At 64.6% G+C, this 26,985-nt stretch overlaps 2 protein-coding genes and 1 long non-coding RNA gene across 10 annotated transcripts in view; 1 reads left to right on the top strand and 2 right to left on the bottom strand.

The window, feature by feature from the left end:
* Positions 1-26,985, top strand: part of MAGI2 (membrane associated guanylate kinase, WW and PDZ domain containing 2) — a 1,098,541-nt gene that overhangs the window by 811,715 nt on the left and 259,841 nt on the right. The window lies entirely within an intron of this gene.
* On the bottom strand, positions 524-6,825 carry TMEM179 (transmembrane protein 179). Its single transcript, XM_084897044.1, has 4 exons — positions 6,442-6,825; positions 2,593-2,730; positions 1,918-1,996; positions 524-1,085 (listed from the first exon to the last, which is right to left on the bottom strand). Exons 1-4 carry the CDS (start codon positions 6,744-6,746, stop codon positions 906-908), a joined length of 702 nt encoding a protein of 233 aa, XP_084753170.1. The 5' UTR covers positions 6,747-6,825; the 3' UTR covers positions 524-905.
* Positions 22,766-26,097, bottom strand: LOC311629167. Its single transcript, XR_014796167.1, has 3 exons — positions 25,360-26,097; positions 23,357-23,445; positions 22,766-23,002 (listed from the first exon to the last, which is right to left on the bottom strand). It is a non-coding gene; the product is annotated as an uncharacterized lncRNA (long non-coding RNA).

Genomic DNA, 26,985 nt, shown 5'->3' with positions numbered 1-26,985 from the left:
GTCGCTCCACATGCGATGTGTGGGGGGTAGCAAGGCAGCCCCCCCCCTGCAGGGGTACAGGGCTCCCCCCTCCCCGCCACAGGGGCACGGGCTCCCCAGTGGGTGGAGATGCACCCCGTGTCCACACCTGCTTCGGTCTTGGCCGCCCCGTCCAGGGCCTGCTCACACACGCACACACACTCATCCTGTGCACACGCATGCTCACACACACATTGTGAACACGGCACACACTCTACAGTAGTGTATGGCACACTCTCCTACACGCACACTCACGTGCACACACTCATGTCATGTGTGCACTAATGTCACATGCATGCACACCTCACAGACATGTGCAGCGGCACCGGGCCCCCCCTCCTCCAGCACAGGCCCAGCCACAGGGCTCCCCCGCAAACCCGGCACACAGCCACCCCGGGCCACCCCGGGCCCAGGCCACACGCCTGGCCCTGCACAGCAAAAGTGGGAGAGGAACAGAGGGGCGCCGCCCTGGAGGCCGCCCGCGCTCCTGCACTCACCCGCTCCTGTCCCGGCTCCTGTCCCACGCGCACTTGGGAGCCATTGGCAGGGGCGCCCTGTGGGTGTCGAGGCGGGTGGGGTGGCTCAGGGTGGCCATGAAGCAAGCATCAGGCCTGGGCGGGGCGGGGCCGGGCCTGAGGCTCCAGGGGTCTGAGAAGGTGGGCGCTCCCCCGGCCTCCGGTCTCACTGGGGGGCCCTGGTGCTGCCCCGCTGAGGGCCAGCCCCCACCCCGGCACCGCCGGTGGGATCAGGTGCTGGGCGAGCGGGGGCCGAGGGGGACATGCAAGGCTGCGGCCGGGTGGGCCCAGGCAGACCGCCAGCCGCTGCCCCAGGAGGGCTGTGCCCAGGCAGGGGGGGACTGGGGGTCCTGGGGCCCCCCCTCCCCACGCCTAGATGACGGCACTCTTCTCCTCCTGCGCCAGGGGGCGGGAGCCCGGCCGGGCCAGCAGCAGCTCCTTCTCGTGCACCAGGCTGTCCAGCAGGTCCTCCTGGCGGTAGTTGTGGTAGACCTTGACGAAGGCCAGCACGGTGATGGCCAGCCAGGCCAGCCACGAGGCCCAGAGGCCGAACTGCAGGGCGGAGGCAGCGTCAGGCCGGCCCCACCGCCGGCACCCCCAGCCCCGGGAGAGGACGGCCCGCTGGGAGGGGACAGGGACAACTTGGGGTGAGGACAGGGACAAGCTGGGGGGGGGGGGCCTTTTGGTCCTTCCTCACGACCATCAAGCTCTAGCCCCACGTGGGACGGGCGCTGTGGGAGCCCCCTCCCACCTCCCCCACCTGGCGGGCCCCTCAGGCGGGAGGGCCGGCAGCCCATCCCCTCTTGGCAAAGAACCTCCGACCTCCGACATCCAGACCCCCAGTCCCCACCCCCGAGAGAGCCCTCGATCGGCCCCTGGCCGCCGCCGCCCTGCTCGGTCGGCCTGGGTCCGAAGGGGACGCAGATGCCGGGAGCCCTGCTCGGAGCTGGAAGGAGCCGCCCCCCTCTGGCGCCCCTCGTCAGGGGCATCAGTGCCCTCCGCTGGGACAGGTGCTATCCCTGCCCCCCCATGGCCCCAGACGCCTGTGCTCCAGCACGCGAGGCCCCAGCACCACCATGGCTCAGGTGGGCAGGGCAGGCCTCCCCTTCTGCCTGGAAGCCCCACCCACTCGAAGCCCAGCCCACCCAGAAGTTCTGCCCACCTAGAGGCCCCACCTCCCTTGCGGCCCTGCCTGCCTGTCTGGAAGCTCCGCCCACCTGGAAGCCCTGTCTGTGGGGAGCCCAGCCTGCCTGGAAGCCCCGCCTACCTGGAGGCCCCGCCTACCTGGAGGGCCCGCCTTCCATCATTAGCTCCACCCACCCAGAGGCCCTGTGGAGGAGCCCCGCCCACCCAGAAGCCCCGCCTACTTGGAAGCCCCGCCCACCTGGGCAATGGCAAACTGGTCATAGAAGGCAGAGTTGTCCACGTTCAGCTCCAGGTCGATGTCCTGGAGTTCCTCGCAGCTGCAATGGCACCACAGAGGGACAGTGACCGCCAGCCCCGAGCCCGAAGGCAGCCTCAGGGCACCCAGGGCCCTCACCCTCTCTGCAGCAGGACCTGAGGCCCGCCCCGCCTGGCCCTGATGGTGGCTACACCGCCAGCCTCCGCGGTGGGAGACACCCCGGCCCACTGCCTGCAAACACGGGGCCCAGCAGGGTCAGCCTCAGGCCTGCGTGACGTCACCCACCCGCTGGGGGGCAGGCTGGGCCGAGGGGCCTCGGAGCCGAGTGAGCGAGGTGTCAGGAGCCGAGGCCGGAGCATGAAGCCAGAGGAGGCCAGAGGCCCGGGCTCACCCTGGGGGCGGGGGAAGGGCTGGGACTGGTGTTTGTGAGGGGAGAGCGCCCCGGTGACCACACCGAGGCCTTCGCCGGCTGCTCGGACACCCCATCGGGTCAGTCACCCCCACATGCCAGTGGGCGAAGCCTTGGGGAGCTCTGAGCCGCCCCAGGGGGGCCCAGCTCCAAGTGGCCTGCAGCTCCCCCCGGGGAGGGGTATGGACCCCGGCCGGTCCTGAGGGAGGGACACGGGGAGCCGCGGGGCGCGGGCGGGCGGCGGGCACCTGTGGGGCACCGAGCCCTTCTCGGTGACGGCGTCGCACCACATGGTGAAGCCCACGCTCACGATGGTGCTGGCGATGAAGACCAGGAAGACGGTGAAGGCGCTGACCAGCAGGTTCAGGAAGGCATAGAGGAAGGAGCTGTGGGAGAGACAGGAGGGGTCACTGCACCCCCGTCCCGCCACCACCACGGGCAGCCAGCCCTCCCTCAGGCTCCCAGCGGGGCCGAGGGGGTGCAGGGCCACTCCCACCCTCCCAGGATGACCCGGCGCCATCCTGCCGGCCCAGCGGCCGGGACCGGGAGCCGTGGTCACCCTCTGCAGGAGGCAGGGCCAGCACACAGGTGCCGGGAGCGGACCCCTTCCAGCCGTGGCCCGCGTGGCCCCTGGTGCAGTGGCGGGCCCTCGAGGGGGCCTCCCCAGGGCCCTGCTCGGCCGTCTCCACTGAAGCCTGGAGGCTGAGCCGCGCCCAGGTGGGCGGCAGACCAGGAGGCAGGGCCCTGGACGGGTCTCGCTCAGAGCGTGGCACTGCCCGAGGGGCAAGGGCCCCCGGGGACCCCCTCTGAACACGGCCCCGGGCCCGACGGCCAGGGCAGCGGTGGGGACGGCGCCGCACACACAGGGTTAACGCTGTCTTTCTCCGGAGCCTCCGGGTGCGGCCTGGATGTGCTGTCTCCATGGTGACGCATCCCGGGAAGCCCTGGAGGCCTCGGCAGGCAGATGGGTCGTTTTAACCCGGCGCTCCCCAGCCGTCAATCACAGACCACCGCCACCTGGATGCTCCCGGGGCTCAGCTCAGCAAAGCGGCCTGGCCCCTGGCCAGCCCCTCGGCCCGTCCATCTGCCCCGGAGCAGCCACAGGTGCCAGACCCACACCGGATTCCTCCAGCCACAGCCAGGGCACCCCGTGCAGAGGCTGCCCCCCGGCCTGGGCGCGGCGGCCAGGCCCCCCTCTGACGGACACCCCTCCAGGAGGTGGCGGCTGGCACCCTGGACACCACCTGCCCCCCAGCTGGGGACCTGGCTGGGGCCCCGCCTTGGCCCAGAGGGCAGGCTGTGCCGGGGTCTCAGGGGTCCCGGGGTGTCCGTGAGGCTGACCCTGAGCACACGGGCCTCTGGGACCTGAGTGTGGTGGCAGCGGTGCTGGGTGGGGCAGACACGCTGGCCGCCGACGGCCCCGAGAGCCGTGCCCGTCCATGAGCTCACTGAGGGGCCCCCGGCCGCCCGGCTCTCCCGCACTCCCTGCTGGCTGGCTCCTGCCGCCCAGTCAAGCGTAGCTGAAGCAACCCCGGGCAGACGGCTTCTCTGTTTGACCGGCTTGCCTGTGGCTGGACGAAGCTGACCCCCTTCCCGGGACCCAGGGCTTGAGCGCACAGCCAGCCTGGAGGCTCGGCCCCAGCCGGCTGGTGAGTCTGGCGACGCCGGGCCGGTGCGTGGCGGGAGCAGCAGGTCTGGCGCAGGCAGCTCTGCCGCCCCTTCTCGGCAGACTAACTTGGTGACCCCGGGCGCTGGGCCCTGTGCTCGGCCCGGACCACAGGGATGGCCACCACGCCCACCGGGGCCGCCCGCCCAGGCCCCTCAGAGGGCAGCCGCAGCTGGACCGGAGAGCCCCGACCGGGCCCACATCCGAGCTAAGCGGGGAGCTGGCCCGTGGCGCTGCCACACGGCTCCCTGCCTGCCGCCTGCACCGCGTGGGCGATGGGGGGGGGGGGGCAGGCGGCCGCTCGGCCACGTGGCCTCGGACAGCTCCTGGTGGCCAGGAGGACGCCGCACAGCTGTCTCTGGAGGAGAGGGCGGCCGGCCTTGGCCACGCTCGAGGCCTGGACAGAGGTCACTGGGGTACAGGAGAGCCCCCAGGACTGACACGAAGGGACGGAAGACCGAAATGTTCCTGCCCCACCCCCATCCCGGAGGGCGGATGAGCGCAGACCCCCCCTCTCCGTCTCCATCACGGGGTGGGGATGGCGGCTGCACAGAGCCCACCCGCCCCTTTCTACAAGGTGACAAGGACGGCCCGGCGGCAGCTCAGTGGATGGGCATCGACCTATGACCCAGGAGGTCACAGTTCATTCCCATCAGGGCACAGGCCGGGTGGCAGGCTCTATCGCCAGTGTGGGACATGCAGGAGGCAGCCATGATTCTCTCCCATCTCTGATGTTTCTCTGTCTCTCCCGCTCCCTTCCTCTCTGACGGCAATAAAAACATAGTTTAAAAAGAAGAAGAAATATTTTTTAAAAAGATGGCAAAGGACGGAGCTGCTGCTCCGGATCCCCCAGGATTGCTGCCGGTTTGTGTGAGGAGGGCGGCCCCCGTGACCCCGACTCCTGTCCGCGGGGCTCCTGGCTCCCGCCTGCCCCCACCCCAGCCGGTGCCGGCCCTGAGCCCCTCGCTCCGAGCCACACGCCCGCACCCCGAGAGCGGCTGTGTCCTCGCCAGCTGGACCCTAAAGGCCTCAGGCCATTGTCTTGTGGGGTCACCTGGAAGGATGGGCAGCCCATCTCCAGCCCCTCCTTCCCCCCACACGGCCTGTGCCCACCCCCTCAGCTTCAGACTGAAGGGGCCTCAACCCGCCCACCCTGCTGAGGTGCTGTCCTCCCCGGCCCCACCTCAGGGGGCGCCACCTGGGTGACGCCTGGGCCTGGCAGTGAGGGTGCCCCGGGCAGGGCCCCCTCCAGGACTGGCCTGGGCTCACCCTGGGCCGAGCCCAGCCCCACAGCCCCCGAGGCCCCCCGAGGCTGACGTGTGACTCCCCGCACACCCCACACCCAGAGCCTCCGTGTTGAGGGCTGGACTGTGTCCCCAACAACACGTGTCCCGTCCTCGCCTGCACCTGGGGATGTGACCCTATTAGGAATAGGGTCCTATGGCGGTCACTAACTAACGGTCTCCCAGGGGGCATCCTGGGATTGGGGGGCTCTGAGCCTGTGAGGGGCGTCGCTGTGAGGCCAGAGACAGAGCCGTGCGCAGACAGACCCGGGGCTGGGGGACCAGCCCCAGGCTGAGGACCGGCCCTGACCCTGACTGTGGACTTCCGGCCTCAGGACGCCTCCATCCCGGCCGCCCCGGGAACCAGACAGGGGCTGCTGGGGTTCCCCTCCTCCAGCTGCGCCCCAGCCGGTGAGCTGCATCCCCTGATTCCGCAGAGTGCCCGCAGGAGGTGGGGAAGAGGCTGGAGCAGGGAGGAGGAGAGGCTGGAGGTGGGGAGGGGGAGGCTGGGGGTGGGGAGGGGGAGGCTGGAGGTGGGGGGAAGGAGGGGCTGGAGATGGGCTGGAAGGGGCCTGGAGGCGGGGAGGCAGGGGTGCTGGTGGGGACAAAGCAGGGCCCTCGCATCCCCAGCCAAGGCCCCCAGGGGCTCCCTGCAGAGCCCTCCCGCCAGCAGCCTCCCCAGGGCACAGGGGCTGAGGGGAGGGCTCCCAAACCCACACGTCCCACAGGGTCCCGCCTGGTCCCAGAGCGCCGCCCCCCCCCCGTCCCTCCCCCCCCCCAACCCGGGACGTGGCGCTGTCCGCGGTGCTGACCCAGCGCGGAGGCCCGGGTCAGGGAGGGGAGGCGGTGCTACACCTACAGCCGGGGAGGGGGGAGGGGGAGGGGAAGGGGGCGGGGGTAAAGGCCCGGAAGCAGCAGGTGGGCACTTTTGGGGAGGGCCGCACGGGCTTCCTAGGAGGACTGTGAGCGTCGCGGCCCTGGGCTGTGCGTGTGGACAAAGGGCAGGCAGTGCGCGCGGGAGTGCGGGGGGCCCGCGCTGACGGGGTCGCCTCCGGGCGCCGGGGAGGAGAGCACCGGGGGCGCCGGGGCACGGAGGGGCGCGCGGACTGGGGGGGCCGCCCGGAGCAGGGCCGCCGGCCCCCGCTTACCCCTCGTGGCCCTTGCAGAGGAAGAAGAGCGCGCGCCAGGCCAGCGCGGCGGCCAGCAGCAGCGAGAGGAGGCTGGCGAGCAGGCCGAAGCGGCAGGCGGCGGGCGGGCCCCACTCCTGCACCGTGAAGCGCTCGCGCGCCTGCAGCGTGAGGTTGGCGCTGAGCCACAGGCCCTCGGTGAAGAGCAGGCAGCGGCCGCGGAAGTCGTGGCCGTTCTCCGACAGCGGCACCAGCGCCACGAAGCTGCACAGGAAGGCCAGCAGGTAGCAGGCGCCCTGCGCCAGGAGCAGCCGGTTCAGCGCCATGGCGAGGCGCGGCGGCCTGGGGAGCGGGGGGCCGGGAGCGGGGGGCCGGGAGCCGGGCACGGAGAGCCAGGGGCCGGGAGCGGGGAGCCAGGGGCCGGGAGCGGGGAGCCGGGAGCCGGGCACGGAGAGCCAGGGGCCGGGAGCGGGGAGCCAGGGGCCGGGAGCGGGGAGCCAGGGGCCGGGAGCGGGGAGCCAGGGGCCGGGAGCGGGGAGCCGGGGCCCGGGAGCGGGGCGCCGGGAGCCGGGAGCCGGGAGCGGGGGTCCGGGAGCCGGGGGCCCGGAGCGGGGAGCCGGGAGCGGGGGGCCGGGAGCCGGGAGCCGGGAGCGGGGAGCCGGAGCCGGCGGCAGGGCGCGCGGGAGGCTGCGCAGTGGCGGCGCCGCCGGGTCCTGCGCGCCCCGCCCGGGACGCGTGCGCAGCGGCGGAGCGCGGGCCGCGCCTGCGGTCAGCACCGCGGACAGCGCCCGGGCGGGAGAGCTGCCCCCAGGACAGGGTGCCTGCCGGCCCACAGCGGGTGCTGAGCAGAGCTGCCCAGAGGGCATGTTGGCAGGTTGGCCATCACACCCCTCAGAGGCCCGGGGGCCGCTGTGCGGCCTCGCCTCCCCGCCTCCCCTCTGCTGCTCTGCGTCCCCAGCTCCGCACCCGCTTAAGGAAAGGAGGCTGGGCCCCGCGACGTGGCTCCGTGGCTGAGCTTCCACTTATGAGCCAGGAGGTCAGGGTTCGATTCCCGGTCAGGGCCCAGGCCCAGGTTGCAGGCTCCATCCCCAGTGTGGGAGGTGCAGAAACCAATTGATCCATGATTCTCATCATTGATGTTTCTCTTTCTCTCACTCTTCCTTCCCCTCTGAAAGCAATAAAAATATATTGGAAAGAAAGAAGAAAGAAGAAAGAAAGAGAAAGAAAGAGAACGCTGGGAGAGAGATGTTTGGGGGCAGGGGCTGTGCAGGGTTAGGGTTAGGGTTAGGGTTAGGGGCTGTGCAGGTGCCACGGTGCCTGTGGGAGTGGGGTTTGCACCCTGGCTGGTGTGATGGCATGATTCTCTGTGGGAGCCCTGGAGCGAGAAGGATTGGGCCTGCCCTGACCAGTATGCTCAGTGGATAGAGCATCGCCCTGTGGACGGAAGGGTCCCCGGCTCAATTCCAGTCAAGGACATGTACCTCGGTTGCAGGCTCCACCCCGGCCTGGGCCCTGGTCGGGGCCTGTGCAGGAGGCAACCAATCGATGTGTTTCTCTCGCATCGAAGTTTCTCTCTTTAAAACTCAGCGGGAAAACATCCTCGGCTGAGGGTTCACAAGAGAGAGGAGGAGGGGGTAGGGGACAGAGCAGGGAGCTGGGATTGGGGGCAGGGCTCAGAGGTCGTCCACGGAGACCCCGTGTGAGGCCTGGGCTTGCACAGGCGGGAGGGGGGGGGGGTTCAAGCTCTTTGTGCTCCTGCGTCACCAGCCCTCGGCAGGGACAGCTGTCCCGCCGCCTGACACGCGCGTGGCCGGCGCTGGCACTTGTGAGGCAAACCGTGGCGGCCGGCGCCTCGGCACGCAGCCTCCGAGGAGGGCCTGCGGGCGCATTCGTTAACGGGATTAACGCTCTCCTGCTTCCCCTTCAGGCGGAGCCACGCCGAGCCGTCCCCAGGGCCCGGAGAGACGCGGCCGAGCGGTTGGGCCGCGTCAGCACTCTGGGGCCGGCCGTGAAGCCGTTCCTGCTTTATTGCCCGCGCAGCATATGCTCCGTGTTAGATCAGGGACACGCAGCTGTGCGGAGTCAAAGGCAAAGTCTCCTCATTCCACTCCGCCCCGCCCCATCCGGGGCCACTGAACGGTGGCTCTGACCTCTCCACACACGTGCACACACCCACCGCTTACACATGCTTCACACTTACACACACGTGCACACACCCGCCATTTACACACACGCTTCATGCTTACACACACACACATGCACACACACACTGCTTACACACGCTTCACGCCACACAGATGGTGCCTTTTATTCAATAACATATCACGGGCCGAAACCGGTTTGGCTCAGTGGATAGAACATCGGCCTGTGGAGTGGTAGGTCCCGGGTTCGATTCCGATCAAGGGCATGTACCTTGTTTGCGGGCACATCCCCAGTGGGGGGTATGCAGGAGGCAGCTGATCGATGATTCTCTCTCATCGATGTTTCTAGCTCTCTATCTCTCTCCCTTCCTCTCGGTAAAAAATCAATAAGATATATTTTTAAAAAACAACACATCACGGGCCTTGCCATCCCTGCCTGCGTCCACCTCGGTCGTGTTGCCCTCAGTGGCTGCCCAGCGGCTCCCCGGCCTCTCTGAGCGGGTGTGTGGTCTCTCGGCATTCGCTATGCCCGATGCTCCGGAGTGAACCTCCTGTACCGCCAGCCCCATGGGGGGCAAACTTCTTAGTCCAGAGCCAAACAGCACAACGGTGGAAATTACTTTGGGGAGCCACATTTTTTAAACTTAAACTTCTTCTGACGCCACTTCCTCAAAAGAGACTCGCCCAGGCCGTGGTATTTTGTGGAAGAGCCACACTCCAGGGGCCAAAGAGCCACGTGTGGCTCGCGAGCCGCAGTTTGCCGATCACAGGGCTGTGCTCGGGCGCTGGGGCCGGCATTCCTTCCGAGAGAACGTCTTAGGAAGGAAATCGCGGGGTCACGGGGCAGCGAATTCAAGGTTAACAGAGACCCAGTCACCAAACTGGCACCCAAAGGAGTCGTGCAAGCCCCGCGGCTTGCGTGGCTCCGTGGCTGAGCGTAGCCCTGTGGCTGAGTGTGGCCCCCATGGCCTGCGTGGCTCCGTGGCTGGTGTGGCCCTGTGGCTGAGAGTGGCTCTAGGAACCAGGAGGTCGAGGTTCAATTCCCCGTCAGAGCACAGGCCTGGGTTTCGGGCTCCATCCCCAGTAGGGGACGTGCAGGAGGCAGCCGATCGCTGTGTGACCTGGCAGCCCTCCCAAGGTCAGTGGCCGGGCGGCCGTACCAGACTAAGAAATGGAGGAAGAAATGGTTGCTGGGAAAGTGCACATGGTGACTGGGCCGCCTGGGAGGAGATGCTAATTGCTTTCTGCAAACAATGTGCATGCACACCCACTCCCTGGGGCTGCGCTGGCTCCGTCCCTCCTTCCCTTCATGGCTGAGAGGAGCCAGCCCCGCCTCTGCCCCACGCTCCCAGGGAGCCACAGGGAGCCACAGGGAGCCAGCGTGCCCTGTGTCCTGCCTTCCTCGCACCCGCCCCGCAGCCCCTGCCCCGCAGCTGCAGCCCCATCGCACACGCAGCCACCCGCCCGCCCGCCCGCCGCCCGGACCGGAACCTCGGCCCGCGCTCCCAGGACAGCAGGAAGGGCCACAGTCGGAAGAACCCAGTCCAGCAAGATGAGCGGCTGCAGACATCGGTTGGGTGCAGCCTTGGAGCCTGAGGAGGTGTGACGACCGCTCGCCAAGGAAACGGGCAGCAGATCCACCGTCGGCGCCGGCCGCGAGGAGTGTGGGCCAGCGTCGTCCTGGCGCCAGGGTCTGGTTCCGGGTCGGGCGCCTCCCCAGGTGGTGGCAGCCGTGTTCGGGCGCCACGCACCCATGTTTCACCCCACATCGATGTCTCTCTCTCCGCCTCTTCCTTCCTTCCGCTCTGAAATCAGCAAGGCCTGGCCTCGGGGAGGATGTTTTCCTGTGAGCCCCCTGAGCCCGGGGTCAGCAACCGAGGCTCTCGAGCCACATGCGGCTCTTTGGCCCCTTGAGTGTGGCTCCTCCACAAAATTTTGGAGAAGTGGCGTTAGAAGAAGTTTAAGTTTAAAAAATGTGGCTCTCCAAAGAAATCTCAATCGTTGTGCTGTTGGACGGATGAGCTTGCCGACCAATGTTTCAGGCCTTCGTTTAATAAATTTTCCTTTGTGTTAGCTGTGCCGCCCTCAGCCCGGCATGGGTGAGCCTGAGGGGGGCAGGGCGGCCAGTGAAGGATTGAGAAAAGACAGAGAGAGGATACAGCGGGGTCTGGGTGGGCCGCTGCCCTCTGACAGACAGCGCCACGGCCTGCAGGCCGAGTCTCCACTTACAGCAGATCCCACGGGCAGAGGGAGGGCGTGGTCAGAGCGTTCTCCCGGCTTCGAATCCCCTCCACCACACGCACCGGACCCAGCTTGGTTTACCGCCGCGCCTCCCGCAGCCCCGTCACGCAGCCACGTGGGCCCACAGGTTCGGACCATATGGAAGCTCACGACCACAGCCTCTGGCTGTCGCTGTGCTGGGACTGCACGTGGCTTTGCCATGAGAGGCCGTGCCCTCTCCTTAGCCCCAGGCTGGAACCCGCCCACAGGCTGCTCCCCACGGGCGTCCACACGGGAACCTGGAGGAGTCCCCCTGCGCCCGCCCGCCCAGGGCCCCGAGGCCCCGCACGGCCCCGGTGCTCGGCACCACGGCAGGGAAGCAGGCCGGAGCCCCAGTGCCTCGGGCACACCCCCTCCCCGGCACCCAGCCCCCGCGGGACCGAGCCCCCACACCGGCCACAGCTCTCCGGACCACACAGGAGGGCAGCCCGATGTGGGGGCCCCCGGACACCCCACCCGGGACACCCCACGGGGACCGCCAGCCGCTCCCACAGCCGCTGCACACGACCCTGGAGCCCGTGGCCCCGGCCACACACCTCCACCAGGTGCCCCTCCTGGGCCCTCCACCCGCCCGGCTGCCCCCTCCTGGGGTGCAGGGGGCTCCCCAGGACGGCTGCTCGGTCCACCTGCACCCAGGGAAGGACACTGCGGCCACGGTCACAGCCGGGCGAGGGCCGCCCACTGCCCTTCCCGCCCGCCTGCCCGCCCGCCGCCAGGACGGAGCACCCGGACTCGGAGTGTCCGGCCCACGCGGCTCTGAGCCACGCCATGGCTTTCCGGGTAACTTAGCATTGTGCACACGGAGCCCGGAGGGCGGGGCACCCCGGAGGGGGAGTGATTGGGGGGAGCTCCCCGCTGACCCCCATTCCTGCCCCCCCAGCCCAGCAATTTGCAGGTTCAGCAGAGATGGGCCTCATCACTTTCATATGCAAATCAGGAGAAAGGCTTTTGCATCTCATTTAAATTCCTGAATAATTAACCAGCTGCCCCCCCCCTCCCCAGTTCTCAGCAGACCCCGGGAGTGGCGGCCCTGGGGGTTCTGCCTCCTCACCCGCCGCCTGCTCTGACCCGCTACATGGAAAATGTGACGGGAGCCCTGACCGGTGTGGCTCAGTGGATGGAGCGTCGGCCTGCGGACTGAAAGGTCCCGGGTTCGATTCCGGTCAAGGGCATGTGCCTTGGTGGTGGGCACATCCCCGGTAGGGGGTGTGCAGGAGGCAGCTGGTCGATGTTTCTCTCTCCTCCATGTTTCTAACTCTATCCCTCTCCCTTCCTCTCTGTAAAACATCAATAAAATATATTTTTAAAAAGAAAGGAATGCGAGGCCGGATCCTCCAGCGGCTGGAACGGGTGCCCGTGACCAGCTCACCCACAGGAACAACGGCCTGACCCTGTGCCAGCCACAGCCGCCGGGGCGTGACCCTGGCCAGGGCGGCCGGCCGGAGCTGGGAGTGGGGTCCGCAGAGCCCAGGCGGCTGCTGGGGTGGGGCGGGCGCGGGGAGGGCGGGACTCAGGGCCATGCTGCCGGACCCAGGATGCCCGCCCACAGGCGTTCTCGGTTTGCTCCGGATCCTGTCCTCACCCCCCAGGCCCCCAGGCGGTGAGGGAACTCGCCAGCCTCTTGCCACACACGGTCGGAACCGGCCTGGTTGTCTAAGAGGCAGAGGGAGGGCCCAGCGTACCGGGAAGCCACGCCAGGAAGCCACGGCCACCACAGAGAACGACAGGGGCCAGTGCGGGCCACGGGGTGTGGGCTGGCCACGGGAGCTGGGGAGGGTGGCTGCCGGGCTGGGCGGCGGGGACTGGGGGGGCGGGGGGGGCCGGACCCCGACTTTACACCTGGAGAAGAGCCGGCCCAAAGGAGTGAAGGCGGGGACGCACAGGGAACTGTGAGCCTGGGCCAGTGTGCCCAATGGTTAGACCTCTGGCCCAGGCACCAAAGAACCAAGGACACATACCTGGTGGCAGGGTCAACCCCTCCCCAGGCGGGGCCCTGCAGGAAGCAGTTAACCCCTCTCTCTTTCTCTCTCTCTCTCTTCCTTTCCCCTCCCTTCCTCCCTCCCCCTCTCTCTCAGTATCCCTGGGGAGAGTGTCCTCGGATGAGGAATCACAAAACACAAAGAGGAAATGTGGACGGAGAGAGGGACCGGCCTGTGTGGCGAAGTGGGCGGCATGAAGGCTGGCGGGTCCTGGGGGAGAGGAGGGAGGGGAGGGGGAGGAGGAGGGGAGGCGTCTGGGTGGACAGGGCTGACCCAGCCGGGCACCGAGCCCGCCGGTTACCGCCTCCACACGGGCACCCAGAGCCCCATGAAAGAGTCCCGGCTGGTGTGGCCCAGTGGGCAGAGCGTTGGCCTGAGGACCGAAGGGTCCTAGTTCGATTCCCGTCAAAGGCAGGCACCTCGTTGCAGGCTGGATCCCTGGCCCTGGTCGGGGTGCGTGCATAGGCAGCCAGTTGATGTGTCTGACTCTCTCTGTCTCCCTCTCCTTTCTACTCACTCAAAAAATTAATAAATTAAATGTTTTCTTAAAAAACATGAAAGAAAGCGTGGAGGCGCCCCTGGGACTGTGCCCGGGTCGGCAGTGACGGCCAGCGCCTGGGCTGACAGGCAGCCTCTGGCCTCTTTACCCCCCCACCTGCCCCTGCCCCGCATCCACCCCTCCCCCCTTCCCCTATCCCCCCCCTCCCCGCCGCCAGCCACCGCGGAGTGTGTGTGACCGGGGTCACAGAGGACACCGGCACCTGCAGAGGAGGGGCAGGGGGTCTTTGCAGGGCTGAGACCAGTCAGCGGGCCACTAGGAGGGCCTGGCTCGTGGGCAGGTACCAGCCAGGGGCTCAGGGCGGGCACCGGCCAGGGGCTGGGGGGGCGCTGGCCAGGGGCTGGGGGTCCGGACGGAGGTGCTGCCCCAGCCAGGCCTCCCTGGGGACCCGCTCCACGCCCCCCTCCCCCCCCCCAGCTCCGGCCTCACTCAGGGCTGTGAGGGGGGAGGCAGTCCATGAATGTTTAATTGGAAATTAATATTCATGAGGCTCCAGAGGCCGGGCTGCGGCTCATAAATATTCACAGGACGCGCTCCCCATCCCGACATTAATGCTTGTTTGTGCATCATCCATTATTCACTCCGGCCGGGGAGGGGGGAGGGCCTGGGGGGCCTGGGGTAGGAGGGCAGGGAGGGGGCAGGGAGGGGGCCTGGGCTGTTCCGCCGCCGGCCACCTCTCCGCGGGCTGCGCTCTGACCACCCAGGCCGGTCCCTTTCGAGCACCCGCCACCCACACCCACACCCACACCCACCACCCACACCCACACCCACACCCACACCCACACCCACACCCACACCCACACCCCCAGAAACCCAGCTCGCAGCGGTGTGCCCAGCCCCCTGCGGACTGCTGCCTCCTCCCCCGCTGGCTGAGCTCCTCTCTATCCGCCAGCGAGGGGACCCGCCCGGCCCGCCGCCCGCCCAGCAGGGCCCGCCAGGTGGGCGCCCCCAGGACCCAGTTTGCAGGGAGAATCCCGGACCCCAGCCCTGCAGCCCGCACGCCTGCCCGGGCCTGGGCGGCTGGTGGAACGCGCGCGCCCTCGCGTGGCCAGTGCGGGTACGGCATGGCTTCCGCAGAGGGTGCTGGGCGGAGGGGAGTGGCGGGGTTGGTGGGAGGTGAAGGGACTGAGCGGGAATAGATGAGTGAACAGCCGGCCGGCAGCGGCGCGGTCAGAGAATCGGCCCAACGCGCCCAGGAGGCAGGTCCCACCCCGGTCAGGGCACAGACACGCACCCACCAGTGATGCGTAAGCGGATGAAGGAACAAATCAATTTCTCTCTCTCTCTCTCTCTCTCTCTCTCTCTCTCTCTCTCTCTCTCTCCTCTCTCTCTCTCTCTCTCTCTCTCTCTCTCTCTCTCTCTTTCTCTCTCTCTCTCTCTCTCTCTCTCTCTCTCTCTCCTCTCTTTCCAGCTACTATCTCCATCTCTATCTCTCCCTCTAAAAATATCAACAAAGATACAAAAGTATAAAAAATAAAAAACATCCAGCCCTAACCAGTGTGGCTCAGTGGATAGAACGTCGGCCTGCGGACTGAAGCGTCCTGGGTTCGATTCCAGTCAAGGGCATGTATCTTGGTTGCGGGCACATCCCCAGTGGGAGGTGTGCAGGAGGCAGCTGATAGATGTTTCTCTCTCATCAATGTTTCTAACTGTCTATCCCTCTCTCTTCCTTTCTGTAAAAAATCAATAAAATCTATTTTTAAAACACACATACACACGCACGCACACACACACGGACGCGCACACACACACTCACACACACACACACAAGGACAGCAGTGTGGGGGAGCCGGAGGGAGGGGGAGCTGCAGCTGGGGCCCCGGGTGGGGCGGTGAGGGCTCTGTGCAGTGGGCACACGGTGTGTTATTGAGTTGTACCCCGAAACCTGTATGGATTTGTGGACTGGTGTCACCCCAACACATTCAACCACACAGTAAGCCGAGACAGTAAACTGCCCTCCTCACTGCTGTGAAAGAAAAAAGCCACATGCTAACCTGACAAGCTCAGGGAAGGCCTGCGTGGCAGTCTTGCAAACCCGGAGACCTAAGATAACCACAAAAGATGGCTTGAAAATTAAATATCTAACAGGTTATAGTAGGTAGTCATGGCCCAGATGTTTTCCCAGACAAAGATAAACTTTGATCTTTTTACTGAGCCCATTTGCCTTCCTGCCTCTAAGATAACATATCTGTGAGATGTCTGGGTAACTTGTAACTTCCCTTTTTTCAGGAGCCCCTGGGGAACAACCAAATGTGGTAGGAGCCAGGACAGATGCCTCAGATTCCTTCTTTATCATGTTAATTGTTCCTGCACCCACCTAAGTAAGAGTCCATCATTTTACTTTTTATCCAATCCCAGGGATTTTCCCCGCTTTGCTTTCTCCCGCCTCCTTACTCCATCACCAATGGATTTCATGTAACCCCCCTATGTCCCTCCTTTGATTTCAGTGTATAAATAGAGAAATGTAACCCACCATTCTTTGGAGCATTATCTCAATCCTTTGAGGTTCTGCTTCCTGGCAATTGTCGACAGTAAAGCTCAAATAAACTCTTTAAAAAATTCTTTACAGGTTTCAATGGTTTTTTCCGTTAACACTGCCCTGCCTGAAGGACGGGCACCCACATCCACAAGGAAAGTCAATTCAAGGAAGAGGGGCCGGCCCAGCCCGCGTGGCTTCGTGGCTGAGTGTCGCCCTGGGAGTTCGGAGGTCACAGCTCCATCCCCGGTCAGGGCACAGGCCTGGGTTACAGGCAGGATCCCCAGTAGGGGGTGTGCAGGAGGCAGCTGGTCCGTGATTCCCTCTCATCATGGATGTTTCCATCTCTCTCTCCCTCCCCCTTCCTCTATGAAATCAATAGAAACATACACTGAGTGGTCAGATTATTATGATCTGTGTGTGTGTGTGTGTGTGTGTGTGTGTGTGTGTGAGGCCCGGTGCATGAATTCGTGCATGGGTGGGGTCCCACCAGCCTGGCCAGGGGGAGGGGACATGGGCGGTTGATTGGCCTGCCTGCTGGTCGAACTCCCGGTCTAGGGGACAATTTGCATATGAGCCTTTTATTTTATAGGATACACACTGAGTGGCCAGATTATTAAGCCCGCAGAGGTCATCATCTGGCCACTCCGTGTATATTTCTTTAAAGTTCACACATAAAATTAGTCACCACAAGTACCCAGCCTGCCATCCGTCCCAGCTCACAGCTGCCTGCGGCCGAGGTGCCCTGTCCCCCGGCCAGGGCTGCGGGGCGGCCTGACCTCCCCCGAGGACGCTGCCCCATCTGCAAGACTCACAGGACACGGCCCACACGGACACACACACACACACACACACACACACACACACACGGCCCACGCGGCCCCTCCCCACGGCCACGGCCTGGGGGGCGGGGGAGACACAGGCAGCCTGGACTCAGCACCAGCGCCATCGAGTCCAAAGCCCGGCCCCACGGGGTTCGGGGCCCCGATGAAGAAGTCCCGATGATCATTCAGGGGCCCCAGCTCCCCGGGGGCGGGGCCAGAGGACGCCCCCCCCTTTCACATCCCCTGTGGTTCAGGGTTCGGGTTCAGGGTTCGGGTTCTGGAGAAGGCCACCGCAAAATGAAGAGAGACATAAAAAGAATTAATTTGGGAAATTGGGGGCCAGGCGGGAGTCCACCTCGAGGGGGAGGACTACCCCTGCTTTGGCTTTGGTATCCCTTTTATTAAGATTATGAGACACACCCGTATCCTTTAGGCAGGAAACTCCAATAATAGACAATCAGCGAGCATTTACATACCAGTGTCTCAACTAAACAATGAGTGATTAGCTGCCACCATTCAGAGCAATTCAGATTGACCAGCCTTCCGGATTCCCTTTTTACATCTCTCTCTCAGTGGTGATGATCGGCAGGCCCGCATCTGGGCCTTCCTGCTTCCTGGTCTCCACTCCTCTCACCCTCCCCGAGGCTGGGTGATGGTTTTTGCCAGGAGCCAATCCCAGCGTGGAACAATCACAAGAGTTTCACCAAAGGGTTGGTGAAGCTTGGGGGGCTCCACAGGGTGGAGTCACACGTAGTTCACCTGTTGGAAAGGCTAAGTGGCACTTCCCCCAAACCTGAACGGAATAATCGTTTGCTGCAAGGCAGCTCAGGGCAGAGGTCGCCAAACTCATCCGTCCACAGAGCCAAATGCCAACAGGACAACGATGGAAATTCCTTTGGAGAGCCACATTTTTTAAACTTAAACTTCTTCTAACGCCAGTTCTTCAACACAGACTCGCCCAGGCCGAGGTATTTTGTGGGAGAGCCACACACTCAAGGGGCCAAAGAGCTGCATGTGGCTCGAGAGCCGCAGTTTGCTGACCACGGGCTCAGGGCACTTCATTGCCTCCTGTGGGCCAAACACCTGAACAGCTGTGGGCTATTTCCCAATCTGACAATCTCTGTAAACCCTTGGATTCCTTACCCTTTGTTTTTTGTTGTTTGTTTTTGAATATATTTTATTGATTTTTTACAGAGAGGAAGAGAGAGGGATAGAGAGTTAGAAATTTTGATGAGAGAGAATCATCGTTCAGCTGCCTCTTGCACACCCCCTACTGGGGTTGTGCCCGCAACCAAGGTACATGCCCTTGACGGGAATCGAACCTGCGACCTTTCAGTCCACAGACCGACGCTCTATCCACTGAGCCAAACTAGTTTCGGCTGATTCCTTACCCTTTGAAGTGTATTATCTTCACCTTGCCTGGGGACAAATTGTGTTAACAAAAAGCACGGGGTCCTGAGACAAGGTGAGCCTTGAGCTCCTTCAGCTGAATGCCTTTCAAAATTATCTCTTGTCCTTGGGCTCCTTAATGATCTAGGCGCAGCCCTTTCTCCAGAACCTGAGCCCTTGTGCGGCTGGGACAGGAGCCCGGCGGGCTGTGCGCCCTGACATCCGGAAGGAGAAGGCCCCCTCCGTCTTGTGGGAAATTAAATGTAGGAATAGGTGCTGGGCCGGCAGGGACCACGCAGGGCCCACAGGGCCGGACCCACACGTCCGCCGAGGCCGCATCCCAGCCCCGAGCCTCTCGCTCGGAACAGACGGAGAAGTGCTGACCGCGGGCGCTGCCTCCCGTCCGGCTCGGTGGGGGCACTCGGCAGCAGCGCGGGCCGGGGAAAAGGGGGGAACAGATCGGACGCCTCACCCCACGAGGGAGCAGGCATGGGGAGGACGGGGCCCCTCCCACGCCAAACGGACCGAGCACGCGGAGCCCCAGAGAGTGCCCGTCGGCTCCGAACGGGGTCGGCAGGCAGGGCCCCGCCGCCATGTACCCGGCCTTCACCACGGAGAGCTGAGCTCTGAGCTCTGAGCTCTCGCCGGCTGGGCAGCCAGCGTCCCTCTGACCCGTCCGGCCCCGGCGGCTGGCTGGCTGTCCCTCACCCGCGGAGGGTCCGGCGGCCACGGTACATCCGTGCTCGGAAGACCACCGGGCTCCGCACGGAGGATTCACACAGACGGCGCCCGGGGCGTGTCAGCGCCGTCGCGGGGCGGCCGAGCCACACCGTCCGCTGGTGAGAGAGGAAAGGACGCATCTACAGGCGCTCGTGGGTTTGATGATGAGGGCACTGCGTGTCAGTGCAGACAGAGCAGCTCACACACAGACACACACACACACACACACACACACACACACATTCACACAGACACACACACACTCACACACAAAAACACACACACACACTCGCTCATATACACACACACCACACACACTCACACAAAACACTCACACACAGACACACACACACACACACAAAACACTCACACACAAAACACTCACATACACACTCACACACTCACACAAAACACACACACAAAACACACTCACACACACTCACACACATTCACCCAAAAAAACACTCATACACACACCACACACACTCACACAGACACACACTCACACACACCATACACACACACTCACTCATATACACACACCACGCACACACTCACACAGACACACACTCATACACACTCACACACACTCACACACACACACGCACACAACACACGCACGCCCTGATTTCACACACAAAACACACTCACACACACGCACACAACACACGCACGCCCTGATTTCACACACAAAACACACTCACACTCACACACACTCTCACACATTCACACAAAACACACTCACACACACAGACAGACACACAAAACACTCACACACTCACACATAGACACACACAAAACACACTCACACACAGAGACACACACACACACACTCACACATTCACACACACACACACACACTCATACACACACACCACACACACTCACACAGACACACACACACCATACACACACACTCACTCATACACCACACCACACACACTCACACAGACACACACTCACATACACTCACACACACACACCCACACAACACACGCGCGCTCTGATTAGGGACCGCAAGTCCCCTAAGACAAAGGAGGTGATGCCGTCTCTCGCCACCAGAGGGCGCGCCTCGCCCCGAAACGGACCGGCCCGGCTGCCCGGGAGCTCCCTGCACCGCTGACCGGCTGGCCTGGGGCGGGGTGTCTGTGCGGGTGGGACCCTGAGCAGGTGGGATCCCCAGCCCGCCCCGCCCACTTCACACAATCACACACACAGACACACACACGGAGAGGCCGGAAGGGAAAGCCGGGCTGGCAGGGAGTCCCAGCTTGGACCTGGGATGGCCCCTCGGGAGCAGGGGGAGGGGAGAGGGCCTCTGGGCTATCCGGGTGCAGCCGCCCCTCCACCCGCCGATGACACCGAGGAGCAGGCCGGGGCTGGGCACCGGCAGGGGTGTGAGTGAGGCCGCTGGCAGGGGGGCCAACGGGGTGGAGCCAGCAGCAGGTGCGGTGCCGGGCGGGTGGCAGCGAAGGAGCAGTTTTCAGTAACCACCAGAGGCTCAACCCGATGCAGCGACCAGCGCCGGCCGTGGTCTGGTGCCCACACACCTGCTCACCATCCGCCATGGCCGACGCCCACATGTCCCACGCCCCCCCTGGTGGTCAGCGCTCGTCACAGTGACCGGTTGTCCGGTTGTTCCAGTTGTTGTGCCGTCCGGTCTATTTGCATATTAGCCCGTTATTATACAGGATTATTATACAGGATAACTGTAGCTAGTCCCCAGTATCCTGTTTTCCCAGCAGGAAGGCTGGCCGGGGATGGAAGCTTCTGGTGAGGGGGACAAGGCCGAGGAGTTGGTGCCGGGCGGGGTGGGTCTCCCGGCCTCCCGGAAGCCAGCCCGCAGGAGGGAGGCAGCCAGCCCTTCTACCTGCCAAGGCGGGGGCGGGGGGGGGTGTGGCGGACAGCGGAGGCCCAGGTCCCCAACGCCCTCGCCCCTGGGGTGTGGCCTGGGCCCCGGGTCCTGGTGCCTGTGGCTCCCCGGCCTCCTGCCTGCCCAGTGCCGTGTCTGATCAGATCGGCCATTTCTCCGGAGCCCGGGAGTCTGGCTGGCAGGTGGTGGATGGTGGATGGATGGATGGTGGGTGGGTGTGTGGGTGGATGATGGATGATGGATGGATGATGGATGATGGATGGATAGATGGATGGATGGTGGATGGATGGATGGATGGTGGATGGATGGATGGATGGATGATGGATGATTGATGGATGATGGATGATTGATGGATGATGGATATGTCGGATCAGAACCAGCCATTTCTCCGGAGCCCGGGAGTCCCGCCGGCAGCTGGAGGCTCGGCTTCTGACTGTTCCGCATTCCTCACCCGCAGCCACAGGCAGCATCGTAGCTCAGCCGGCCGGAGGCCCGTGGTGCCTGGGCACATGCCTGAGCTGCAGGCTCGATCCCCAGCCCTGCTCGGGCCTGTGCCAGACGCCCACTCAACAGGTCTCTCACATCGATGGTTCTCCCTCCCTCCCTCCCTCCCCGCTCCTTCCCTCTCTCCCTCCCTCCCGGCTCTGCACTCAGCGAAAAGGTGCCCTCAGGGAGAGCCAACAGCCCCGGCCACCCACTGACAGCTCACCCTCCCCGCACCGCCCACCGCTCGCCCCGGTGCCTTTTCTGCCTGATTCTCCGGCTCACCGGGGCGGCTCTGGGGAGTCTGCGATGTCCTGATTTCACCTCAGCGGGCGGCGGAGGGGGACGGGCAGGCTCCGCAAGAGCCAAAGGCCCCCGAGACGGCGCCTCCCGAAGGCGTGTTGAAACATGATTTGCGCAACGAGCGAGATAAGAGCTGACCGCCGGCCGATCCCGCTGTGTGACCTCCAACCGGCCACCCAGCCCGGGAGCACCCCTCCTCCTCCTGGGGGCCTGCTCGGACCCGGAGCCGCCCCGCGCTCCTGCCCCTTCCTCCACAGCCCAGCCCCTGCCCTCACCCAGCTCGCCTCCTCCTGCCCGGCCGGGAGCTCAGTGGTTAGAGCGCTGGCCTCACAGGGAAGGCCGGCTCCGCTCCTGGGCCCAGGTGCCGGCACATGCTGGAGGCGCCTGTGTCTCCTTCCGTCCCCCTCCCCCTTCCTCTCTCCCTAAACATCACGGAAAGCAGTGTCCTCGGTGAGGATGAACACACAGCAACGCTCCCTTCTTCCTCCCCAAAGCGTTTGCTAAAGAGCCGTGAGCTGGGCGGGGGGGTCTGCTCCGCCCGGCCTGCCGCTGGCGCTCGGACCCGCGCCCTGGCCTCCTGTTCACAGGTCAGAGCTCGCCCTGTGCACGGGTCCGGCCGGCGGGGGTGGGGGTGCGGGCGACCCCTCAGGTCTCTGCTGCCCCTACCCGCCCTCGGAGCTCCGCCCCTGCGGCCCCATCGCTCCCCTGTGAGATCCGGCCTCCGGCTCTGGCCCAGGCCCCGGCTCCAGCTCCGCCTGGGCTGAGGCCAGCACCCCGTTCCCCGCCCACCGGGGCCCGCGGTCCACCTGCGAGCCTTGTTCCCGGAGGGGGGGGGGGGGTCCGTGCACACCTCCCTCCCCAGCCCGCCAGGTGGCGGGGCCCCAGGTCCCCGGGCGCTGACCCCGCATTGAGGGGCTCCTGGACGCCCCAGCGGCTTCCCGACCCCCCCCCGCCCCGCTCCGAGGTCACAGCTCTGCCGGCCACGTGGGCCTCCTGCCCGGGCACCCGGCCGGTCTGAGGGGGCACACGGCCGGTCTGAGGGGCACAGGGCCGGTCTGGGGGACACACGGCCGGTCTGGGGGGCACACGGCCGGTCCAGGGGACACAGGGCCGGTCTGAGGGGGCACACGGCCGGTCTGAGGGGCACACGGCCGGTCCGGGGGACACACGGCCGGTCCGGGGGACACAGGGCCGGTCTGGGGACACGCGGCCGGTCTGGGGGACACAGGGCCGGTCTGGGGGACACAGGGCCGGTCTGGGGTGCTGGCGGGGGCCAGGGGGTGGCTTTGCTGTCTTGGAGGCTTTGCTGCTGGGAGGAGGTTTGGGTAGGCTCAGTCCTAGGCTCGCCTGCCACGCCCTCATTGTGTGTTTATTTTCATTCCCTTTAGATCCCGCCCCCAAGCTGTTCTCCCATTGATGTGTGGAGGGAGGGGGAGAGGGGGAAACGGAGAGAAACACCCTCTGTCCGCAGGCCGATGCTCCTCCCTGAGCCACACCGCAGGGCCAGAGGCAGAGGCTTTAATAACTCAGAGCCACAGGGACTTCTGCTCGGAACCTGGACAGGAAGGCAGCGAGGCAGCCGTGACCGGCTCCTGTTTGGGCAAAACTAGGGGAACCACCGACAGACCGCGCCCAGGGCACCCTGTGTCTGTGTGAAGCTGATAGTTACACACACATACACACACACACACACACCCGCCTGCGCGCCAGGATGTGGGCAGAGGATGGGAGGGGGAGGAGGGGAGGAGGGGAGGAGGGGAGGAGGGGAGGAGGGGAGGAGACCGAGGAGCTTAGGACTGGAGTCCTGAGGATAGAGTGACTGTTCACTCTGGCTGGTGTGGCTCAGTGGATAGAGCGTCAGCCTGCAGAGTGAAGGGTCCCGGGTTCGATTCCCGTTAAAGGCCCTTACCTTGGTTTCGGGCTCCTCCCCAGCCCGGGCCCAGGTCAGGGCTTGTGCAGGAGGCAACCCATCGATGTGTTTCTCTGTCTTTCCCCTCCCTAAAGAAAATCAATGGGGAAATTTCCTTGGGCGAGGAGAAAAAAGGGACTTCCCACATCCTAGACCCCGTGCACCGGTGAGGAACTCTCCCTCCTTCCGCTGCCGAGTGCGAGCTGGGCCAGACACCGCTTCTGTTTTTTATATGTATATTTTATTGATTTCAGAGAGGAAAGGAGAGGGAGAGAAACACCAATGATGAGAGAGAATCATGGATCAGCTGCCTCCTGCATGCCCCTCACTGGGGATCGAGCCCCATAGCCCGGGCACGTGCCCTGATCAGGAATCAGACCCAGGACCCTTCAGTCCACGGGCCGACACTCTATCCACTGAGCCACACCAGCCAGGACTGCGATGCCTTGGTGTGCAGCCTGAGCTGATGGAGACACCGCACTCCAGGCCCCCAGCCCCATGGCGTCCCAGGTGCCAGCTCTGCCCCCTCCTCATCTCCCCCACCCCGACTGCCACGGCCCAGGAGGCTGGCTGGAGGCGCCACCGCATGGCCACCGACCTGCTGGGCGCTGAGTCTGGCCACGCTCAGCAGCCGGGAAAGAAAAGCCTTCTGTCCGGCCCGCCCAGGAATGCAGCCCGTCCCCGCCACCCCCGGCAGCACATGACTCCAGGACAAAGGCCTCTGTCCCTCTGGCAGTGACCCCGCGCTGACGGCGGCTTCCATCACCCTCCGGCTCAGAACCCCCTCCCCCTAAACCTGGCAGAGGGGACAGGGTTTGCCCTCCAGCACACCCCGGCTGCAGGCCCGCTGATGAGAATGACCGCACACCCACCGAGAACCACGCTGTGAACGCCTCTCCTCTGCCTCAACATTCCTCTCTCCGGTCATTAGTGTCCACAAAGGGGGCACAAGGGACCTTCTGATGTGCAGGAATGTCCTCTATACTGCTCAGGGTGTGAGTGAGTGAGTGAGTGAGTGAATGGATGATGGATGATGGATGGTGGATGGAGAATGGATGGATGATGGATGGATGGTGGATGGACGGATGGTGGATGGATGGTAGATGAATGGATGGTGGATGGTGGATGGTGATGAATGGATGGATGGATGGATGATGGATGGATGATGGATGGATGGTGGATGGATGGTGGATGGTGGATGGATGGATGGATGGTGGATGGTGGATGGTTGATGGATGGATGATGATGGATGATGGATAGATGATGGATGGATGGATGATGGATGGGTGGATAATGGATGGATGGTGGATGGTGGATGATGCATGGATAGATGGATGGATGGATGGATGGATGGATGATGGATGGATGGATAGATGATGGATGGATGATGGATGGATGGATGGTGGATGGATGGATGATGATGGATGGATGATGAATGATGGGTGTTGGATGGTGGATGGATGGATGGTGGATGGTGGATGGATGGATGATGGATGGTGGATGGATGGATGATGGATGGATGGATAGATGGATGGATGGGTGAATGATGGATGGTGGATGGGTGGATGATGGATGATGGATGGTGGATGGATGGATGATGGATGGATGGATGGTGGATGGATGATGGATGGATGATGATGGAGGGATGATGGGTGTTGGATGGTGGATGGATGGATGATGGATGGTGGATGGTGGATGGTTGATGATGGATGGTGGATGGTGGATGGTTGATGATGGATGATGGATGGTGGATGGTGGATGGATGGATGATGATGGATGGATGATGGATGATGGGTGTTGGATGGTGGATGGATGGATGGTGGATGGATGATGGATGGATGATAATGGATGGATGATGGGTGTTGGATGGTGGATGGTGGATGGTGGATGGATGGATGATGGATGGTGGATGGTGGATGGTTGATGATGGATGATGGATGGTGGATGGTGGATGGATGATGGATGGTGGATGGTGGATGGATGAGGAGTCTCTGTGTCCTGACCTGAGCAGGGGTGACAGGGCTTGCCCTCAGGAATCTGACTTCACAGGAAGGACGGACAGAGGGACGATGGACAGGAGACGGGTGGCCTCTCAAGCACAAGGAGCTGCTCCAGGGCTGGGGGAGGCGGCAATGATGCTGAGACGTCTTCCCCGGGACTCGCCTCAGTTCCTCTTCCTCGCCTCCCAGGTGGGTTCCTGGCTCTCGGAACAGAGGCTCGGACTTCCTCCTCAGGACAGGGCCGGCCGGGGCTGCACGGCAGGGTCACCGCAGCCCATTGCCGACCAGGATGTGCTCCAGGGGCGTGCCGGGAGCCAGGCCAGGCTCGGTGCGTTTAGCATCTGGATAGCCTTCGCCTGGACAGAAGCTTCCCCACTGAGACATGGCCAGTGCTGCACGCGCTGGGAGGCGCTGGGAGGCGCTGGGAGGCGCTGGGACAGGCTGGGAGGCACTGGGAGGGGTTGGGAGGCACTGGGAGGCACTGGGAGGCAGTGGGAGGCCAGGCCCAGCTGGGAGAGGCCTCGGGGACCTGACTAATGGTATGAAAGCTTCCCCATCCCACAGCTCACGCGGGATCTGTCAGAGGCTGGGAGGCAGCGCGGCCTGGGGGCTGCCCCGGCCAGCGCACCCTGCACCCACCCAGCCGGGGAGGGGGCGGGCTGTGCTATGCGGGGCCTGGGAACCGCTCTCCGGGCCTGCCCCCCCCCCCCCCCCCGGAAAGAGACCCCACCTCACCCCAAGCAGCCAGGAGGAGGCGGGTCAGGACTGAGGAGCCCTGCCTACAGCTGCCCTCTGCCCTCCCCCCCTCCCTCTCCCCCCTCCCCCCTCCCCCGGTCCTCCCCTTCCCTCCCCTCCTCCCAGGACACAGATGGTGGAATCAGCTCCTTCAGCCCCGGGGGCGGGGGCGGGCGGGAGGTGACTCAGCCCTCAGCTGCCTCCTCAGCCCACAGGCTGCAGCAGCCGCCCCACCCCCTCCCCAGCCTCCACCCTCACCCCTGCCTCCACCCCCATGGAGGGCGGAGGGGCTGGCGGCTCTGCCCAAACCACACCCCATCTGCCGAACCTGGGCCCACCCTGAGGAGGCCCTCACTCCCTGCCTCCTGGCTCAGCACCCACAGGAGCAGCCGGGGACCCGGTGTCCAGGGGCTCCGAACGGGGCCCGGGGTGGGTGGGCAGGGAAGGGCCCTGGCCCGGGAGGGAGGCCCCGGGAGGGAGCCCCGAGGGGGGAGAAGGTCCAGGAGCAGAAGGTCCAGGAGCAGGAGACCAGCCTCTCCCAGGAGAGTGTGGCCGGAGGCCCAGCAGGGCGGACCCCAGGGCCCGGGGACACCAACTCCACACCCACCGCCCTGGCTCTGAGCTCCCCCTCAGCCCTCCCGGCAGCCCCCAGACACTCAGCCTGGCCAGCACCCCCGGCCACACTCCTCTCCCTCTCCCCTCCTGCTGGGCCTGGGCACTGCCCAGGACGTGGGTACACACACGTGTGTGCGCACATGTCAGCGCACACACCTGTGTGCGTTCGTATGCACATATGTGTACGTGTACATATATGTGGCTATACATGTGTGCATGTATGTGTGTCCGCGTGCATGATGGTAGAGACAGGCTCCCGCGTGTCCCCGCCTTTTAAAT

The sequence above is a fragment of the Pipistrellus hanaki genome (assembly GCF_964339955.1).
Source record: "Pipistrellus hanaki genome assembly, chromosome: 10".
Taxonomy (NCBI): domain Eukaryota; kingdom Metazoa; phylum Chordata; class Mammalia; order Chiroptera; family Vespertilionidae; genus Pipistrellus; species Pipistrellus hanaki.
The sequence above is the reverse complement of the archived record's forward strand: the minus strand, read 5'-3'. Positions and strand labels throughout refer to the sequence as shown.